The sequence below is a fragment of the Pangasianodon hypophthalmus genome, chromosome 24 (assembly GCF_027358585.1).
Source record: "Pangasianodon hypophthalmus isolate fPanHyp1 chromosome 24, fPanHyp1.pri, whole genome shotgun sequence".
Taxonomy (NCBI): Eukaryota; Metazoa; Chordata; class Actinopteri; order Siluriformes; family Pangasiidae; genus Pangasianodon; species Pangasianodon hypophthalmus.
The window spans coordinates 10,511,010-10,531,569 of NC_069733.1; the positions used below are offsets into that span (position 1 = coordinate 10,511,010).

General features: G+C 38.6%; 2 protein-coding genes across 3 annotated transcripts; one reads left to right on the forward strand and one right to left on the reverse strand.

The window, feature by feature from the left end:
* The first annotated feature begins 4,182 nt into the window (after positions 1-4,182).
* poc5 (POC5 centriolar protein homolog (Chlamydomonas)) lies at positions 4,183-12,082 on the forward strand. Of its 2 annotated transcripts, none has more exons than XM_026931068.3 (13): positions 4,183-4,324; positions 4,735-4,818; positions 4,992-5,139; positions 5,305-5,409; positions 5,824-5,999; positions 6,526-6,702; positions 6,897-7,001; positions 7,808-7,987; positions 8,177-8,342; positions 9,153-9,301; positions 10,212-10,331; positions 10,423-10,599; positions 11,375-12,082. In XM_026931068.3, exons 2-13 carry the CDS (start codon positions 4,735-4,737, stop codon positions 11,516-11,518), a joined length of 1,731 nt encoding a protein of 576 aa, XP_026786869.3. In that variant the 5' UTR covers positions 4,183-4,324; the 3' UTR covers positions 11,519-12,082. The 2 variants fall into 2 exon arrangements, with proteins under 2 accessions (XP_026786869.3, XP_053085145.1); XM_053229170.1 differs by having other exon boundaries at positions 10,212-10,330; positions 10,413-10,599.
* Positions 12,017-20,511, reverse strand: ankdd1b (ankyrin repeat and death domain containing 1B). Its single transcript, XM_026931069.3, has 15 exons — positions 20,053-20,511; positions 19,449-19,549; positions 18,646-18,744; positions 18,453-18,551; positions 18,239-18,343; positions 17,378-17,482; positions 16,351-16,449; positions 16,087-16,185; positions 15,852-15,950; positions 14,471-14,569; positions 13,883-13,981; positions 13,703-13,798; positions 13,165-13,366; positions 12,324-12,455; positions 12,017-12,150 (listed from the first exon to the last, which is right to left on the reverse strand). Exons 1-15 carry the CDS (start codon positions 20,222-20,224, stop codon positions 12,095-12,097), a joined length of 1,662 nt encoding a protein of 553 aa, XP_026786870.2. The 5' UTR covers positions 20,225-20,511; the 3' UTR covers positions 12,017-12,094.
* Positions 20,512-20,560: the final 49 nt, after the last annotated feature.

Below are 20,560 nucleotides of genomic sequence, written 5' to 3' on the forward strand. Positions count from 1 at the left end.
TTTCATCTCTCTTTAGTGTGTATATTCGCGTGGTACTCTTTTTTTTTTCACCTCTGAGCTGGCAGTGTATTAGGTATTAAAACACACACCCTCCCTCACACTCACTGTCTTGTGTGTACACCACTGACAGTGACTAAACAGAAATCCTCAAGATTTACTTCTGCTTGCTTAGTCTATATTAACACACTTCTGAGCAACTACACAAAACCCACTAATATCCTAACAGAGGTTATGTTTTGTAAGGTTATATTAGCATGTGTGTCTCATTCTGTTCTTCTAATCAGCAACAGGATCTAGAAGCCCCCAGAAACATGCCCAATAGCAGATTCAGTGATGTGAGATGTTACTGCTGGGTCAGAGCTATTGATTTGGACCATGAATACGCTGAAGATTGTGCTGAACCTGACTACTAAACACAACTCCATTACCCACATTATCCTAATTGGTTTGCTCTCCAGATCTGTACTGCCATTTAAGGAATGCTGGAACAGCTGAAATATTTCCACATGGGTATTTTATCCTGCTATTAATAAATGATTGTATTTTAAAATATGGTAATGTCTTATGCCACGGGTCTTGATCTTTATTTCAAATACCCATTTTGCAGAATCTGTAGTTCACCAGCGTAATCATTATGTTTCAGTTTAAATTCCTGACTAGACTCAATGTGTTACATTACGTTTCATAGTTTTATTCTTATTACATTTCAAAGTCCTTTAATATACTGCATGGAGGTTTGGATAGCAGAGGCTATTACTTTATGTGTGTTATGTATTTTATTATGATGCATTTCCCTATGATTGTGCAATAACCATATAACAAATACTTAGTATGCATAGTGATAACAGGGTCAGGCTTGCATAAAACATGAACACCATGATAAAATAAAGCCTAAAACAAGCAAACTGTAGATAATTTTGTTCAGTCTAATTCAGTTCAGTGCCTTTACTATCCCTCAAAAGGAAATGAACTTTGCAGTCAGGTGTAACAAGAATTACAGCATACAACACACAAATTCACACAGCATGTTCAAAGAATGTATGAGTTAAATAACTCTATGGCTATGAGGATAAGATTTTTTTCCCCTCTGTTTTTCTCTCTATTTTCCTGGGGTCCAATTACAATAGCCAATCTGCTTACCGAACCCAAAGGAAGCCCACACTGAAAGGATCTCAGGATCAAACCCGGAATCCTGGAGCAGTGAGGTGGCAATACTATCGTCTGCCCATTAAAATTAATTTACTTTATTATATTTTCTGCATATCATGATTTGTAACCTTCCACTATATCCTTCATCCATCAATAATACATATAACACATTGGTACATTTGAAATAATTCTTCTTCTCTAAGAGAGGTTATTGGAATGGTGTGTGACTGTAGGCTTTTGTGGCTCCCCTGTATGACTAGAATAAGAAGGAGGTTTTGAGGTCTGCTGGCACACTGACTTCAAGCCAGAATAATATAAAGTCAAGAAGCACTTAACTTAATGAGCTGTCAGTGCCAAATATATTGCTCCCGCATTAGGTCCATCAGTGTTTGCAAGCTGAAGGAACCAGCTGTGTTCCTTCTAATAGGAAACCATGCAGAGCAAAGCCCAGACGAAAAGCTAATCCATGAAGTCATAATAATGACAGTTAAATATTAATGTAATACACTAATTTTATGCCACTGTTTTTTATTTACATATTTTCATTTGAGTTGTAAGTAGCTCATTACCTTAATACATTGTGTGTATTTCACAGATATACAGAAAAAAAATACAGATATACAGCAAAACACCCAATAAAGGATAAATTAATCATTGTTGACAAGACACAATGTAAAATACTTTATAATCAATTATGATATGATCTTTATCATCAGGGAAAAAACTGTATGTATACAGTCCAGTATGCAAGTCATTTGACAGTGATATAGTGTATTGATGCACATGCCCTCAAATTTAAGGAGACATTCTATACTTCATAGTGATATTTCAAACCCATTACATTTACATTTACAGAATGTGACAAACACACCTATCCAAACAATGCTGAAAAATAGTTCCTCATACTAGTACAAAAAGACCAGGGTCTAAGAATGCCATCAAGCCGAAACTCTGATAAAGAGGAGTTATTTAGTCTTATTTTTCTTGTGTAGATTTAATACTTACTTAAGTGCTTAGTTAGAGGTCGTCAGTCTTTGTTTGAGGACAGCCCATGACTCAGCTGTTTGGCGAGCCAGTGGAAGTTCATTTCATCACCTCGGAGCCAGGACAGAATGGGATATCGAAGGGAACACAGCACAGACTGTCTTCTATCTATCTGGGACTTGTCTGTTTTTGGCTTTTTAGTGTTTTAATGGTACACAGAGGAAGACCTGCCAGGTGCTAGTTGCAGTAGTCCAATTTCAAGATGACAAGGAGCTGAATGAGAACCTGAGTGGCCTCTGCGGACAGAAGTGGGTGAATTCTCCTGAGGTTGTATAGGATAAACCAACACGAGCAAAGAATGATAGCTTGTTGCCTACCTATATCTATAGAGATTCCACACCAGGCTCCTGGGGGACTTGAAGGCGCCTTGCCCCTTTCAGAAAGGCAGTAATAAAGAGAGAGCCATTCAACTTTGTTTTGCCCTGATGGTTTACTGTATATAGCTGGCCATCACAACAGTGTGCAAACCAACACATATCTGAGAACCTGAGAAGAACTTGAAGGCAGACGGACCACCCTCAGTTCCAGCTGTGGACCTGTAACCCCATACATCTGTGAGGGGTTAGCCTGTGAGGGAGGCATCCTTGGTGGTTATCTCTCTCCAATAAGGCACCACTCCCAAGGGGATTCATTTTGGTAGGAATTTCCTGTGTCTCCAGAAGGTTAGTGCTTTGGTTCCTCTCACTGAGACAAAGACCTGGTTCTGCCAATGGCAATTGGTGTCCAGGTGTATAACCCTCATTTGAAAAGCCCTGACTGGAATGCCTGACCTTGGAAGGCACCCCTGAAAAAGCATCTGTGTTTTGGGGCAGTGGTAACATGAAAGTAAGTGGAGTGCAGGTCTACTGACGTGAACCAGTCCTGTGATTGCACAGCCTGATCTTCATCCTAGTTCTAAAAGGAGGGTCTTTTGGAACTGATTCAACCCTTTCATATAGAATTGAACCACTGCCCTTCTTCTGAACAAAGAAATACACTGTATGGCCAAAAGTATGTGGTCACACCCTTATGTGCCCATGGGCATTAACATGGAGTTGGTCCCCCCTTTGCCGCTATAACAGCCTCCACTCTTCTGGGAAGGCTTTCCACTAGGTTTTGGAGTGTGGTTGTGGGGATTCGTTCATTCAGCCACAAGAGGACTAGTGAGGTCAGGCACTGATGCGCAGTCTGAAGACCTGGCACACAGTCGACGTTCCAATTCATCCCAAAGGTGTTTAGTGGGGTTGAGGTCAGGGCTTGGGCCACTCAAACTTGGCAAACCATGTTTTTATGGACCTCGCTTTGTGCACAGGAGCATTGTGATGATGAAACAGGTTTGGGCCCCTTATTCCAGTAAAAGGAAATTGTAATGCTAGAGCATACAACGATATCCTATACAATTGTGTGCTTCCAACATTGTGGCAACAGTTTGGGGAAGAACCATTTATGGTTGTGATGGTTAGGTGTCAAACTTTTGGCCATATAGTGTAAGTGAATTGCTCCAGTGTGCATGTGATCCAACATGTACAAGTATATGGAAAATATGGCTGTACGAGAGCATTTGTATTTGAAGTACTGTGTAGGTGTGTGTTATTTTACAGAAAAATATTAATGTCTAAATGTTTATTATTAGTAATGACTAAATATTATTTAATTTTACTTTTCTGCTGACAAATTATTCCTGAAATTAAACACAGACAAACTCGTTTTCATAAAAATATAAAATACTACTTGGTGAACCAAAAACACATAAGTCCTAAATTATAGTAGTGCTGCTAAGCATTCTCTCTCTCTCTCTCTCTCTCTCTCTCTCTGTTGTTTTGTCTCTCTTTGTTGTTATCTGTTATTATCATTTGTTCGACATTCACACCCTCCTCGTCGAATCCAGTGACGTTTCAGCGTTACGTTTTCAGCGTTAGTTTAAATCCGTAGCTTGCTTTCCAACGGCGGCTTCCGCGTCTACGTTGCCACGGCAACGGCTTGTCCAATCACAATAGTCTATGAATGCTATACGAAAGTTTTAACCTATCCGTGTACGTCTTGTTTGGCTTTTCAACAGTTTGAACTGCGGACTGCCAAATCTGTGCTTGTGTTGCAGTGTTTCTAACACAGGCGCACAAGAAAACGAATAAAATTAAATCACTCGGATAAGGTAATAATAGTTATCTAGTGTTGTCGAAAAAGTCTTGCTTCATGTGTTTCGTATCTCCCACGTCGTTAGCAAGGAAGTTAAAGTTAGCCAGTTGGTAGTTAGCTTGCTAGGATTGCTAACTATAAGTTGTTTTCAGTCCCACGAGCTTTGATTTGGTGGACTAGTGCATTATAAACGGTTTACTTTGTTAAATGACTATTTGCTAGTGTTTTACATAAAAACAAACAAAGTGACATGGAAAAACTAATCATATGCTAAAACTCAGTTTCGGTTTAGATAGCTAGCAACGATTCTTTCTTAGTAGCAGTGCTGCTAAGCTGAAAATGACAGCCTGCTAACTGAAATGTATTTCAGTCAAGTTTTAAAACTCGAATGATTTCCTTAAAATTGCCCAATTTTTTTTTTTCTAGATGTCCTCAGATGAAGGGGAGCCGGCCAGTCCACACCTACCAAGAGACTCAGACAGGGGCAGCTCAGTGTCTTCTGAACTTCAAGTGAGTTATATTCCTCAAAAATAAATACATTAATTAATTTTAAGAAATGAGAATGACACCTTAATGATCTCACGTTTGTTGTGAGTTCAAAAGTAATTTTAGAGCCATTTTTTCTACCCTGATGTCTGTTATGAGTCTTTCATTGTTGCTTTGTCCATGTTTTCTTGCATTAGGAGGAGTATGAAGAACTGCTTCGCTTTGCTGTAGTCACTCCAAAGTATGATCCAAGTATCCCATCACAGCTGATGAGCAGCTCATTTGCTTTAAGAGCTGCCCAGAATTCCAGTGCAATGGATCCTGCACGACTCGAGGCGGTTGAGGGTTCGATCTATACTGTACCTCTCTATCATTCTTAGTATATTTTAGTGATATTTTAATGTCAGTAGAATCACTTGGAAGCAGAATTACCTGGTATATGTATGCTGCTGGTTTTGTTTGTGTTAAGTTTATAATATACCTGACTATATTTGCCATGATCTCTTTTAGACGTTAGAGGGAATGGGAGACGATCGTCACCTGTACATGAGGTGATTTCAGTCACCTGTCCTCCACAGTTAGAAGGATCCCGACCACAGAGTCAAATTTCTGAAGGTAAACTAACACCGCAGTCACCTAACACTATGACAAAGGTCCAAGTGTATCCGTCTGTGTCCTGCAGGATTACAAACCACACCCCTTATAAGGTACACCCACAACAGATAAGTTAAACATCTGTCGGGATTACAGACCATGCCCCTTACAAGGCATGCCCACTATTACAAGTTACGGCCACAACAAATACCTAAAACATAGGGTTAGGGTTGGGCTTAGGGTTAAGGTTAGAGTTGGGGGGAGTGGGCCGTGGGAATGTTGTGTAGTGTGACTTGCTAGTAGGTGTTCCTTGTAATGGGTGTTCCTTGTTATAGGCATGGTTTGTAGTCTTGCAGGACGCAGACAGACCGCTCTCCAAAGGTCAGAGTTAACTACATCTGCTGTTATTGTAAGTGAATATAGCACGGTTTTCAGGGGACGAGGTGGCATCCAGGTCTGACGGAGGATCGGAAGGAGCACATACTGACTCAGACAGATCTGGGAAGAGCAGTCCAGATCATGTGATCAACGTGATGACGGAGATGTTTGTGTCTGAGGAGAACCTGAACAAGATGGAGGACATTTTGGACACATGGAGCAACAACTTGAAGGTTGACATTTCTTCTAAAATGTCTTCGAGGTGCAATGTCTACCAATACTTGTGTATAAAAAGTATTGATTCCTACAGTGAGTTATGAGTTTATTAGATATACCTGTCTAGTGCATTGTACAGGAATGTTGTAATTATACAGAAATAACAGCACTGTGTATATGATCAGCAATGATGTTTAGATAGGTTCATAATTTTCAGTCCTCGAGTTAAGCAGTGTCTCTGATTAAGATACTATCTCCTCCAACCTCCTCGATGAATCTGGACTTAATACTGCTCCTTGTTTGAGCTGATATTTAAGAAAAATCTCTGTAAATTCAAGGTCAGAATCATGTATAACTGAGACACGCAACTGTTTTGCAAACTCCACCCAAACGCAACTGCATGAGTAGTTCATAATGCTGGTTTTATCTGAGATCTGAATACCGATGTGTAATTCCAGTATTAACTCCTCACAGTATGCATTTAACACTACTGTGAATACAGCGAATAGTTGTGAAGTCTCCCGTATATCCATCTTTCTGTAGAGCAATGTGATGACGGAGCTACGGAAATGGAAAATGGCCTTTGTGGAGCAGCACAGATTGGAGATAAAGAAGGAGAGGGAAAAACATGCCGCGCACATAGCAGGCATTAATGCAGAGATGGACAGCCTCAAAGACCTGCTCAATACCTACCAGATCTCCAATCAGCGGAAAGATGAGGCACGTAATACTCACTGCTTAGACTGACATAGAAGTTAATTAATGATCATTATAATGGTATTAAACACAGTCAAAATTCTAGTATGATTAATTTTAGTGCTTATATATCGATATCCACAGTGTTAGTCATCTCTAAAGAAATGTATACAGATACCTTCAGATTCACTCAGTGACGTCCTCTGCTTGCCCTGTAGGTGATCGTGAATCTGACGCGGGCGGTTGACAGGCAGCGAGAGCGGCTGGAGCTGATGAGGAGCTTCACCCATTGGAGACTCCAGCACTGTGCTGCCAAAGAGGAGGTGAGCTGAGTGACAGCCCAGTAGCACACCGACTAAGGGCCAGCACCTTTTCCACACACCTTTCTTTATTCATATTGGCTTTATATAGATATTTCTGCATGGTTTTGACAGGCTTTGGCTTGTTTGTCTTTGAATGATTGCTTACTTTTTGACCTCTGATTTCAGAGAGTGTTTCTGAGAGTGTTGCTAGATGTGGAAAAATTTACTGAATGTGGAAATATTCTAATGGTGAAACTCTTATGTAACTTCAAGTTGCATATATTTAAAAAAAAAATGAAATGCTATTAAAGGAAAATGTTTTCCTTCAGTATTTTTCCAACCTAATCCTAACCCCTGCGATTAGCATGAACATGAGTTTCGACACTATTCCGTGTATTGAGAGAAAAAACAAAAAGTTGTTTACTTAAAACTCAGACTGGAAATCTGTTTGCATACTACTACTAGATTATATACTGTACAGTGTCATTTCTTTTCTAAAACGTGTCATTCTTCATAATCTGAGGCTTGCAAAAGTCAATTAAATTTTATTTATATAGCACTTTTAACAATGGAATTTGTAACATTGTCACAACGCAGCTTGACTGATATCCAGCTACCATGAGAGGAACCAGATTCAGAATGGAGCCCATCCTCATCTGTTTTCCTCCTGCAGTCCTGATATATATATATATATATATATATATATATATATATATATATATATATATATATATATATATATACACATTTTTTAATGTAGTTATGCACAAAACTGAAATAAGGAATGATGACCTTGCCTCTGATTTTCATTATCCTGTGTGTACCAGGCTCAGGCGAGCAGGTTGGCAGAGCAGCACCACCAGCTGCAGTTGAAGAAGAAGGTGTGGGCTGCCTGGCACTCGCTTATCCAAAGAGGCTGGAGGGAGAGGGCAGAGCGGGCATGCCGTGGTCGCGCTGAGGAGGTCTGTCTGCAGCTCTCTGCTGACTACGAAGCTAAACTGGCAGAGGTAAAAGGACATGATCTAAACCATTTAGCCATGTTTAGGGATAAAAGTTGACAGTTACTGAGTTGGTTTTTATAATGTTGGTTGTTTAATGAAAGATCCCAAGTTTAGCTGAATATCTGAAGTAAGCTGCATCTGTGTGTGTGTGTGTGTGTGTGTGTGTGTGTGTGTGTGTGTGTGTGTGTGTTTCAGCACGTGGAGGCCCTGCAGAAAGCCCAAGCTGAGATCCAAAGGTTGCACAGAGAGAGAGAGCGCTATGAAGACTCCATGAAGAAGGCTTTCATGCGTGGTGTCTGTGCTCTTAACATCGAGGCTCTCAGCATGTTCCACACTGCAGATGGAGGCAGACAGGAGCGAGGTAGGCCAAACTTTCTCTCTAAAAAATGTACAAAAACCATTACTCTGGGCCATACAAGTCGAATGTACGGCTTTGCTATCCCAGACACCTTGCAACTAATATGTTGGGTGGTCTGGAGAGAGGAGGGACAGAAACAATGTAATGTAGGACAAAACAACTGATGAAAACATGGTGCAATGTATTTGGGGCTCAGAATTTTGACCTTCTAAGCTGCCTTTATTGCTATGTTAATTCAGGTTCTGTGAGATACTATGATGAAACACTATGCATTAATATTGATGCTCTGGCCTTGTGTTTAAATTGATCAATCATACTTTTATCCCTCGAAGACAATAAGGAACTTGGGTGAAAATATGAGGCACAGTTCAATGTCAGTATAGCAACAAGCATGCTATTGACCAGACTGTTATGTAGGTCTCTAATAGGCCTGCAGAATCTGCCATTCTTCATCGGTGAAATCAATTCAGGAATAAGGCAGTGTTGTAGAGTGTTGGTAGTTGTAGTCTATTCTACCTCACTAGTGCTATACATATCTATGATTTAATGCAAGTCTTTTGATGTCACTTGTCACATACTCTGTCTCATGAATAGCTATCTGTTATTTGGGCATTGTGTAACTGAAAATAGAACAGTCAGTGGTGACTTCATTTAGAAACACTGTGAAATTTCACAAACTCTGTGTTTCTGAACAGCCAGCTGAAGTACAGTATGTGCTGGGGTAAATGTGGGCAAATGTGTTTCCATGTTTTCTGTTGATGGGTGTGAATCATCATAACTGAATAAACACAGTAAACTATGTTCTTCCTTCAGAAGCGCCACCCTCAGGAGACGAACCCAGTTCTAGCTCAATGGCCAGTCGTCCACTCTTTACTGCATCTTCAGCACGCCTAAGCCCAATCAGCATGGAGACTCCAGTGCAGCCCGTCCTCACCCGCACTAATACAGATGACACAGAAGCAGTAAGACATGAACACTATGGAGGCATTGCTTAAATAGGACACACTTTTCTTCCCCACCTTTTCTTCCCTAACATCACACAAAAATATATGATCCTGTGCATTGACCCATTTTCCCCTGTACCAATAATCAGTTCATATGTTATTATATGTTCTTTGCCCTGGTGGGAATTATTTCTTTTAAGTTTCATTTCTGATTAAAAGCAGATATGGTGCTAATGCAAGTCCTTGTTAGTGAGTGGAATCTGAATCTCCAGACCAGATAATTAGGTCAATCAATGATTTGCCACACCAGGGGTTACACACATCCTGGAACACCTAGAAGATTTACCTAGAGACTAGATATCTAGTCAGTGGACATCATATGGTAAATGGGGAAGAAAATGTATCTTTGGGTTATTAGCCACTAAGAATGCATTTTATTATGAATATTTTTGTTAAAATAATAAATAAGGTATGCAAATATTTTTGGCCACTGGTCCCCCATTTGAGTATGAATGTACAGGCCTATGTATTATAATCGGGAATGTTTTGTGTCACATGTGAACAGATGAATGATATATACATAAGAGCACCAAATTTTAATTGGTTATTTGGAGGGACCTGAAGATTTGAACAATTTTAAAACCTGACTTAAAACGTAACCAGACACTGGTCTCTAACAGTGAGTAAGCCTGAATATTAGTGTGTTTTAGTTAATAAAAGACCATTAAAGTTGTATTGTTGACTTTAATGTTACGGATATCAGCTGATACGAGTCATTTTAAGATGAGCAACAGGTGTCGTATATTAAGGAAAATCCTGAAATGAGCAGGAACCCTGTACAGTTCGTTACAAGCATGACTGTTATAGGCATGTTTACTAGCCTGTACTTTATATCGCTGTGTAGTAGCTGATGTTTCCTCTGTTGCAGGATCGGTTTAGCTCTCAGCCCGGCTGTTGTACAGCAGCCAGCCGGACAGACGCACTGCCCTCCGCTACAGTAGTGAACACTGCTTTAGCACCTGGAGGCATCACAAGTTCCCTTCGACAGGTAAAAAAGCAAGGCAGCATTGCATATTGAACAATCAAGGCAGGAAATGACGTGAATGGCTCAGTTTGGTTTGTTTTTTATGTTCCCACAGACGAGTGTACGGACAGTAACAGCTGGTCAACAGAAAGCTTCAAAGACAGTGACTGCACGTATCACGGGACGCTCAGAACTGGCCAAGACAGGCCGTAACCCCAGCAACCTGAATGTCATGGGTGTGGCTCCTCCCATGAGCTCCATCGTTGTGGAGAGACACCACCCTGTCAGTCAGGTATCAAATATAGTAGCAATAATAAAACAACATATAAATAAATCTAATAAAGCAGAAAAATTGCTTAAGGCAATAATGGAAAATGAAATTTACACAATTTCCCCTGATCAGCCCATGTTTGGTGTTTATAATTTGCTTTATTAGTATGCCCTAGACATATGAAGTATGCTTGTTTTGGTATTTTAAGCACATGTCCGTGTACAGTTATTACTGAGTGAACAGTATCTTTTGAGGCCATCGCTGGCCATCAGTGGCACTGTGATCCCGCTGAAATTCAGTCACGGTAACAACTTCTGGACTCTGCCTATAGGTCTATGGTTTGTTTTAGTATTGTTTTGTGGTTTTTTTTTTTTTTCTTTTTCCAAATTTTTAATATAAATTAAACATTAAACGACTATTAATGTCTTGTCTAATGAGATCATGCTGTTTCCCATCATATTTCATCATTATTTATATAGCAAACATTTTTTAAAATGGGAGCTCAAAGTACTTTACAGTATTTATAAAAATCTAAATAAAACTTTGCTGACCAGATGAAATGGTACATAAAATAAATAGACAATTAATAGGAAGTACAAAAGAGAGGTAAAAGTAAGCAAATATTTAACAATGATTTGTGATTAAAAACTAAAATAAAACTGTGATTTTATGTTAAAATACAGAGATCGTTTTTGGGCTATTTTTTTACAGCTCCTATCGAAAGTGAGTTCAATGAAACAAAAGCCACTTCAGCACTTTGATATTCATTTTTTCTAAGCTCTCTGTTCTGTTCCAGGTTACCCTCGGTCAGGCAACGGCGGCCAAGTTTCCTCGCTCTGCTCTGCAGAGTCACACCGTGTCCAGTACTAAAAGCTCCAGCCAGCCCAGGGGACAGCCGTCCTCTGCATTTCACATCCACTCCATTAAAGTAGTGGACTAACACACATACACACACGTACACCATCCCCTCATGCCATCCCACATAAATCTGAGTGTCATTTACACAGCAGTGACGTACAATGGAATAAATTTGCTAAGTGTCAAATCTAGTTGCGTGTTACAGCTAAAACCTCTTATTAGAGAATCAGGGCTTCTTGTTTTGAAGGTTTTATATTGTCCATTCAGGTTTACATTACATTTTTAATGTTTATAATGGTTTATTAAACCTTTTGTATGTTTTAAAGTATTTTTATACTAATGAATTTTAGAGATGCCTTTTATTTAATTCATGGGGTTTTTTTTTTTTTTTTTTTTTTTTTTTTTTTTTTGTGTGGCAGTTTGTCTGTCCCTGATGATGATAATGTGTGATGTGATTATTTTCAGCAGCGTCTTCTGGGAAGTGAAGTTAAATTAACCACATATCTGCACAATTCTGTACAGATTTCGTGTGTTGGTAAAAATGAATGTAAATCGTCGGTTGAAGAAACAGGTATGTTTATTAAAGTAATGTCATGGTACATGCTTCTCAAGACTGATGAATGAAATAAAGTATTTTTTACATTCAGTTTCCAGCCCTTCATGAAATTTCACATTTCCGTTTACTGTTGTCCTCTCCCTCCATCCTTAGTTTTTCTGTTGGGACAGATAGGGCAGGATTTTATACAAGATGCCAGGTACACAAATCAAATAAACTAATTTAATAAACAAATAAAATAAACTAATTTAATAAACAAATCATACGAGATGGATTAAATGGCTCAATTTTCAAAAGAACAAAGTGTATGGAATAATAAACCTAATCTCACCTGCCATTTTGATATTGCCAATAGCAATTAGTCCCTGGTAGAGCTCCTTGGCTGGGTTTCTCTGAGCAACTAAAACTCCATGGAGCCAAATGAGTAGCATTCTGTTTCCATGCTCCTGGTAACTGTTAGGACCTAAACACACACCACCAGGTCTCTAGGTATTACAGTGCAGCCAGTCTATTTGGAGCATTTGATCTGTTGTACACTTTTCTGGCCACAGCCTTCAGGATCTTGAAGATGGCAATCTGATTTGCTCACTGCACTTCAGTGTGTATGCACTTATATGAAGGAAAATACACTTTTGTGATACAATGATACAATAATTTTGTGTAAAGCTGTTTGTAAGTAAATTATAATCCTGTGTGTTTGCTGAAGGGCTGTGGGGAAAGATCTGTGGTTGGTTGTCTGCTGTGTCATCAGATTGACTCAGTTGGTTCTTGGCCACATTTATTTACAAAACAACAGATTCTCTAGCAAAGATGGAGGACTGCTTGTGGGACTAGGGGAGGTGAAACTTGGTGTAAGATGAATACAGTAATTTTAGACACCATCTTAGGGTTTCATTCATTAATGAAAGTTATTTAGGAGATAAAAATATCTGCAATCTTACAGTACCTTTAAAGATTTTATTACCCTCCAAAATTCAAACACAGTTTTAGCAGGAGGTACATAGCAGATAACGTTAGCATTTTGAAAAAAGGATTCCCCCAATCTTGTGGATACCATGTCTGACCTTGCACTCAGACTATATGCAAAAAAGATTTCCTCATGCTGTACATATGTGTATATATTGTACATAATTACAGCAATAAGTAAAAGTAAATAAATTATGTTTCCTCACCTGTCCACTGCTCCTCAATGGCAGCAATCTGCTCCTCGGTAAAGGCCCAATGCTCTGCTAGCTTTTTCCACTCATTTTTGCTGAGAAGCCTGTAGGCCAGATTCCACAGCGTATTGCGCACCTGTTTCATCTCAGCGCGGTGGTCCGGTTTAAATGTTAGAGAAAACTCATCATGAAGGTCTTCATTAGTTTCTGCATTGGACTAATACAATAAGGTCCAATTCTGAGAAAGGCCAGATGCTTATAAAAACACAGGTGCTGAAATAATACAGCTAGGCACATTATCCAATATTATCCCCAGTCAGTCTCTGATAGTTACTGTCTCTGTTAGTTAGTTAATTGCTTATCAAACTGTATTGAGAAGCCCACTGGCAAAACAAATCTGCTGCGCTGACATTTTGGTATGATATCATATGTGGTGTGAAATTACATTAATCACTCATGCAAATTTAATATCAAATGTCATCACAGGATATTATGAAAGGCATTACCAAGGAAGGCTTCTGTTCAGTCTCAGCTGCACATTTTGAGTACTCACCTTTATCCAACTGAAGTATCTTTCAGCTTTGATGATCATGTCTACAATGATCACTGCATCGGCTCTAGCTGCCACTCCCAAGGCTGTTTTACTTTGCTGGAGTTTAAAACAAATAGCTTCATCAAAATGCCTTCATTTAGAAATTGTTGGTGTCCCAATAAGGATTCAGGTATGATTTACCCTGTCTTTAATCTCCATATTCACGCCAGCTTTCAGAATAATCTCAATCACATCCACCTTGCCCAATTCTGCTGCTATATGGAGTGCGGTCTGGCCCAGCTAAAGGTGATGAAGGAATAAAGTCACATCGAGTCATTTTAAATACAGAGGTCTACACATTTACAATATCCAGAAGGAAGGAAGCTGAGAAGGAAGGGAGGGAGGGAAGGAAGGAAGGAAGGTAAGTTAGCAAGCTCATAAGGAAGTGAATGGTTTAAAAGAAAGGGAGTTTGGAAGGAAGGAATAATATTTGAAGGGAAAGTTAGGTAGGAAAGAAAGAGGGAGAAAGGAAGGGAGGGGGCATTTAAAAGAAAGGGAGTTTTGAAGGAGGTTTGATGGGAAGGAAGGATATTGAGAGAGAAAGTTAGTAAGGAGTAAGTAAGGTAAATAGTCTTGCTTAAGTAAGTAAGTAAGGACAGTGAGGGAGGGAGGAAGGAAAAGAAAAGTTGGGAAGAAAGTTTATGGAATAAGGGATTAAAAAATGGATAGTATGAAGGATAAATGAAATGCATTGGTCCCTAAGAGGGTATTTGGGCAATAGTAACCTACATGATCTGTGATATCGGTGTCACAGTGAGATTCCAGCAGAGATTCAATCACTGTAGTGTGACAGTTCTTCACTGCTAAGTGATATGGTGTCTGTAAATGCTAGAAACAGTACAGAATATTTTGAGAGTTAATATCAAATTTTAAACTTTTCCATATTTTTTATGAAAAGATTTTTTTTTATTTGTAAGAAGCACATTTTCATCACAATCTGTATTATTTACTGAAGTCAAAAGTACTTAAGTGATTGTACTTCATTACTATAATTAAGTGTTATTTTTAGAGATTTATTCTTGGTACAATTGAATATTAATACTAATACTGTATTCATTAACTACTATTCTTAGTCAATTCCATTTCAATGCTTTTTACATGTTTTTACCCATCACATTTTAATTTTAGACCTTGCAAGTGTTACAAATCCTGAAAATCATTGTTTTTTTTTTCTTTTGATACACTATATGACTAAAAGTATATGGTCCACATGTGGTTCTTCCCCAAACTGTTTCCACAAAGTTGGAAGCACACAGTTATCTAGAATGTTCTTGTATGCTGTAGCATTATGAATTCCCTTCACTGGAATTAAGGTGCCCAAACCTGTTTCATCATGACAATACCCCTGTGCTCAAAGCAAGGTTCATAAAGACATGGTTTGCCAAGGTTAACGTGGAAGAACTCGAGTGGCCTGAGCCCTGACCTCAAACCCCACTAAACAACTCTGGGATGAATTGGAATGCCAACTGTGCATCAGACCTTCTCACTCGAAATCAGTGCCCAACCTCACTAATGCTCTTGTGGCTGAATGGGCACAAATCCCCACAGCCATGTTACAAAATCTAGTGGAAATCCTTCCCAGAAGAGTGGAGGTTATCATAATAGGGAAAGGGCGACCAACTCCGTGTTAATGCCCATGGGTTTGGAATGGGCACATATGGGTATGATGGTCAGGTGTCCATATACTTTTGGCCATATAGTGTATATACATCATTGAGTAAGGAGTGTATATGAGTATTACTGAATCTCTGTACATTATACAACAAATACCATGACAGTTCTGAATTAAGTTGTAAGCAAAGGTCTAAACACTACCCCCACTCCAATCCTTAGAGACAATGTTGGACAAATAAATTTCAGTTGCACTAATTTGCTTGTCAATTTTAAATATTTCACATATTTGAGTACATTTAAGTGTGAACATTTTAACTTTCACTCAAGTATAATGTGCACTATCTACCTCCACTTTTCCTCCACACACAAGATTTTGACACCATACCCTGTATTTTTCTCCACCCCCGATTATGTACATCATATTAGATTCACACAGTCGTAAAGGCAAGTAGCATTGCATGTCTGGGTGTAGTGAAGAATTGTTTTAGAGATTTACTTGGTTTTGAATATTCATTTGAGCACCATGATCAACAAGGAGCTTCACCACTGGCATGTAGCCCTTTTCACACACAGAATGGAGAGGGCTTGTCCTGTTCTGAAAGCAAATATTAAGAAAGCAAGATTATGGTGAAAACACAATCAGGTTAATTTGTGGAATCAGCTCACTAATGTACTGACAGAATCATAAAGTCTTTGAGATTTTGCTGCTTCCAAAGGGATTTCTTACATACTGTAGTGGGAATGTTTGGGTCACAGTCAGCTTCTAGCAGAGCCAAAACACAGTCCTCATGAGCTCCATCAGCAGCTAAATACAGTGGTGTTTCCCCAGCCTAAAAATGAATGGCATATAAGTTTACACTGTGAAGATGGCATTCAATATGAGTGCTATTCTGTAAAGATCTGGATGCTTTCTTATTATATAGGACACTAAGGTATTCCAATACTACAGTAATTTTAATGACATTTCACCCAGATTTAGATTTCTCTTTACTTACATGATTGACTTCATTGCGGACCTCAAAATAATCAAGCAGCAGCTGCACGGCACCGAGATGGCCATTCTTAGAAGCAAGATGCAAAGGTGTGTCTCCTTTCTGCTGAGCGGTGGATAAACACATCTCTGTGAGGCCATTTCCTTGACTGCCTTGTCTTTTCATGCACACTTACAGTGAAAGCACTTTTCCTGGAATTCAATACCTACACTATACGGCTAAAAGTATTTGGACTCCTGACCATCACATCCACATCCATATGTGGATTTTCCCCAAACTGTTGCCACAAAGTTGGAATCACACAATTGTATAGGATGTGTTTGTATTTTGTAGCATTACAATTTCCCTTCACTGAATCTAAGGGGTGCAAACCTGTTCCAGCATCACAATGCCCCCGTGCACAAAGTGAGACATGGTTTGCCAAGGTTGGTGTGATAGAACTCGAGTGGCCTGCACAAAACCCTGACCTCAACCCCACTGAACACCTTTGGGATGAATTGGAAGACCGACTGAGCCCCAGGCCTCCTCGCCCGACACCAAAGCCTGACTTCACTAATGCTCTTGTAGCTGAATGAGCAGTTCCCACAGCCATGCTCCAAAATCTAGTGAAAAGCCTTCCCAGAAGAGTGCACAGCAAAGGAGTCTAAATCTGTAATGGTATGTTCATCAAGGACATATGACTGTGTCAGGTGTCCACAAACTTTTGGCCATATAGCATACATAACAAAAAATAATTAATTCATTAGATTTGCTAGACAAATAAATATATAAAACAAATTACATAACATTAACCTTTTTATATAACATTAAGATGTGCATTTATTCATTTGATGTACCCTACCAAGGCACAGTCAAGCAAACAACTGAGCTGTTTATAATGAAGGACCTTTCTGAAAGGCAGAGCACAACCTTTTGGTCACTAACAGAGAAACATAAAAGTTTCTGGTTAATGTTTCTAACAACTAATCAGTACTATGAACTGGTTTAAGGAACAAAAATGCAAATATTTTGTAGAAAATGTGACATGGACCTGATTTTCCTCCATGGTGGCCATTTTGTAAGGCTCCTCCATCATCATCTGCAACATCCGCACACAGCCATGCTCTGCTGCCACAGCGAATGGCCTGTTTCCATGCTAAACGCACATCAACAAACTGCTTTGGTACATCCAGGATTTTGGATACATTAATACAATACCCTAAATTCAAGTGATACTTTAAAAAAGAAAATTTTAAAGAAAATGGTACTAGTATATGTTTCAATGGAAGTAGTACTACTGTTATAATTAAATGGATTTAATACTGGAAGTAACTAAATAATAATTACTGTGCATCAGAACTGGATTTATAATTAAAAGCATTATGTTTCTGTAGAACCTAGAACATAAACATGAATAAGACATGCTGCATTTAATGCCAAATGGACAAGTGGCTTAGTTAAGAAACAAAAGGTTTACAATATCCACCTACAAATGACAGTACAAGCCCAGTTAAAAAGAAAACCAGAACTGGCACTCAAAAATTTTGGCAGTTAAAACGTGAATATGTAGGAATGGAGTTTGCATCAGAGAAACTGTCTAACTCTTTATTATTAAATAATGTATTCATTTTCTAGCTGATATATAGTATACCGTATATTGTATTCTCCAATATGGGTAATTGTTATATTGAATACTTCGTTTATGCTATATGTTCTTTCTCTTACATTTTTTTTTTAAGAATCTGGTCTGCTGAAGGGGTATTTGGCTTAAAGGATCATGGAAACAGGACACCGTAGCCAAAAAAGTTAGAGAACCACTGATTCTTATTTTGTGTCATTTTTTGATAATCTTTCAGAAATTGTAGCTTCTGTTTAGCAGTTAGAAATAAAAGAATAAAACATGATGTCATACATGGTCTTCTTTGTCGAGTTCTCTCATTTGAAGGTCATCAACAATGTACGCCGCGATGTCTGTGTGATCGTTTACAGCAGCGCAGTGCATCATGTTCATCCCTTCCTGAAGGCAGAATGACATGCTTTAAACCAGGATGCTGATGTCAAAAATATTTCTCTATAGGAGACATGATACTGATACTGAATTTAGATTTAGATGATCACAACCTCACCATGTTCTCAACCCTCTGATCAGCACCACTCTGTACAAGTAGCTTCAGGATTTCCAAGCTGCCAAACCATGCAGCGAGGTGAATAGCAGTGACTCCATACTGTGTGAGAAGATGTAGGATGATGTAAAACTGGATGCAGCATGTCCTCAGTCTTGGTGTATTCTGAATATTTGAATCACATAGTATGCCATACCTTGTCCTGTAAGTCTAGTTTTGCTCTTCTTCTGAGAAGGAGATCAACAGCTTCTGTGTTTTTGCAGGCTACAGCATAGTGAAGTGCTGTTCGATTGTGCTAAGAGGCGACAAGAGTGATTTAGAAAGTTCTAGATTCATATTAATACAGTGAAAGTCAATCTATAAGGTTTCAACAAGCAGAATTTTCCTTAAAAGCTTTTTCTGAACCTCCACTCAGAAATACAGGGTTATTCAAGAGTTCTTTTGATAGTTACAGGTTCATCTCTTCCTAAATGAATTCTAATGTGAATACTCTTTGATAGGAATACACTTTATTGTAGGTTTCTACAGAGAGTCTTTAAGAGTTCTCCCTGAGGGACAAAACAAAGAAGATTTAACCTTAAGAGTATATGGGCCACCTACTGCTATCAAATAACATTATTTACTTCTAAATTAGCTTATTTTTATTCCTTTCTTTAATATAACACTTGCAAATTTAACTACACTCTTAGCAAAACATTTCCGTCTAGCACCCTAGGGAGTGCTATCTACTGTAGGTATTCTTCTGTCCAGTTAAAATAGCTAACTATCTGGAAAGCTAGCTTGCTGACAGTCTGTATATTTTGTTAGGAAATGTGAAGGTACAAGTGTGTGTCAGCTATTAAGTAGTGGAGTGGTATGCTACCTCTGAGGCAGACATGAGCTAGCTAACTAACAATAATAAATGCCAGCAATTTTGCCTCTGAGACATTTCAATTATACTGATTGGTGATTTTGCACATGAGCGTCATAGAATACAAGCAAATCATATTATTGACGTACCACGTTTTTAGCATTAACATTCACAGCCCGTCCTAAAAGCTTCATGGTTTCCACATCGTTCCTTTTTGCTGCTTCGATGTATTCTTTTTCAGTCTCTAGCACTAGAGCAAAGAAGCAAATGACTAATAAACAGAGCCATTTATCTTAGCTGTTTGGGCTGTCTTCATAAATAAATATAACACATACTGACAAGAGTACACAAAAACAGTATTTGTGTTAGGCGTTTACTTCATGGATGGCTTGAAGGCTCTCTTGTGTGAATATTAATGATTCACTCATGGGAACTGGTGAACACAAATCTCCTTTATTTATCATCCGTATATAGAAAATTCCAGGCAGGTGAAGCATGAGGCAAAGTTCACTTCACACCAGTGTCTTATTACTGAGGCATATTATACTAGTACCACTCAGATCATGAAGAATACATTATCCACAAATAATGTTACAGCTGAAAAATTATACTTTACCTATGGCATATACCAAACATACCAAACAAGTGAATGAAATCACTTCAACTATAAAGAAATAACTGTTTAAAGTGTTTCCATGTAACCATGTTGCTCCTAAATAATTAAACTAATTCTGTATTCCAGTGTGTACTTACACATCTCCACATTATCGAAATCTGTGTCTGCCTCTGGCTCTTTCTGGAGGATGAAATCCGTGAAATCTTTAACATGCTCTGAATTAATCCATGCTTTAGGATTCAAGTTTTCCTTTTTCAGCAAAGGATTTTTCATTATTCTGTTTTTCAAAGCCAAAACTCTCTCCTCCATGGTGCTTTGTATAGCGCAGGAGCTCTTTGCTTTTAAACAGAAAGTGGTTTATGAAGTGGTTCGGTTTATTTGCTGTAGTAGGCTACACCCAAGGAAATTTACTCTTACCCGAAGTACATACAGGTAATATTCATCAATTGCTGATGGTAGCGACAAGCTCAGGGAATGCATTTGCTCATGCAAATTTAGAATAGAAGTGGGAAATAGGATAGGGAGAGAGAATACTGGGTATTATAATATTAAATACATACAATCATACAAATACTATACACGTACTACAATATTCATACATGAAAATATATGGAAGTATTTGTCTTCAAATGTGAAAATGAGCTA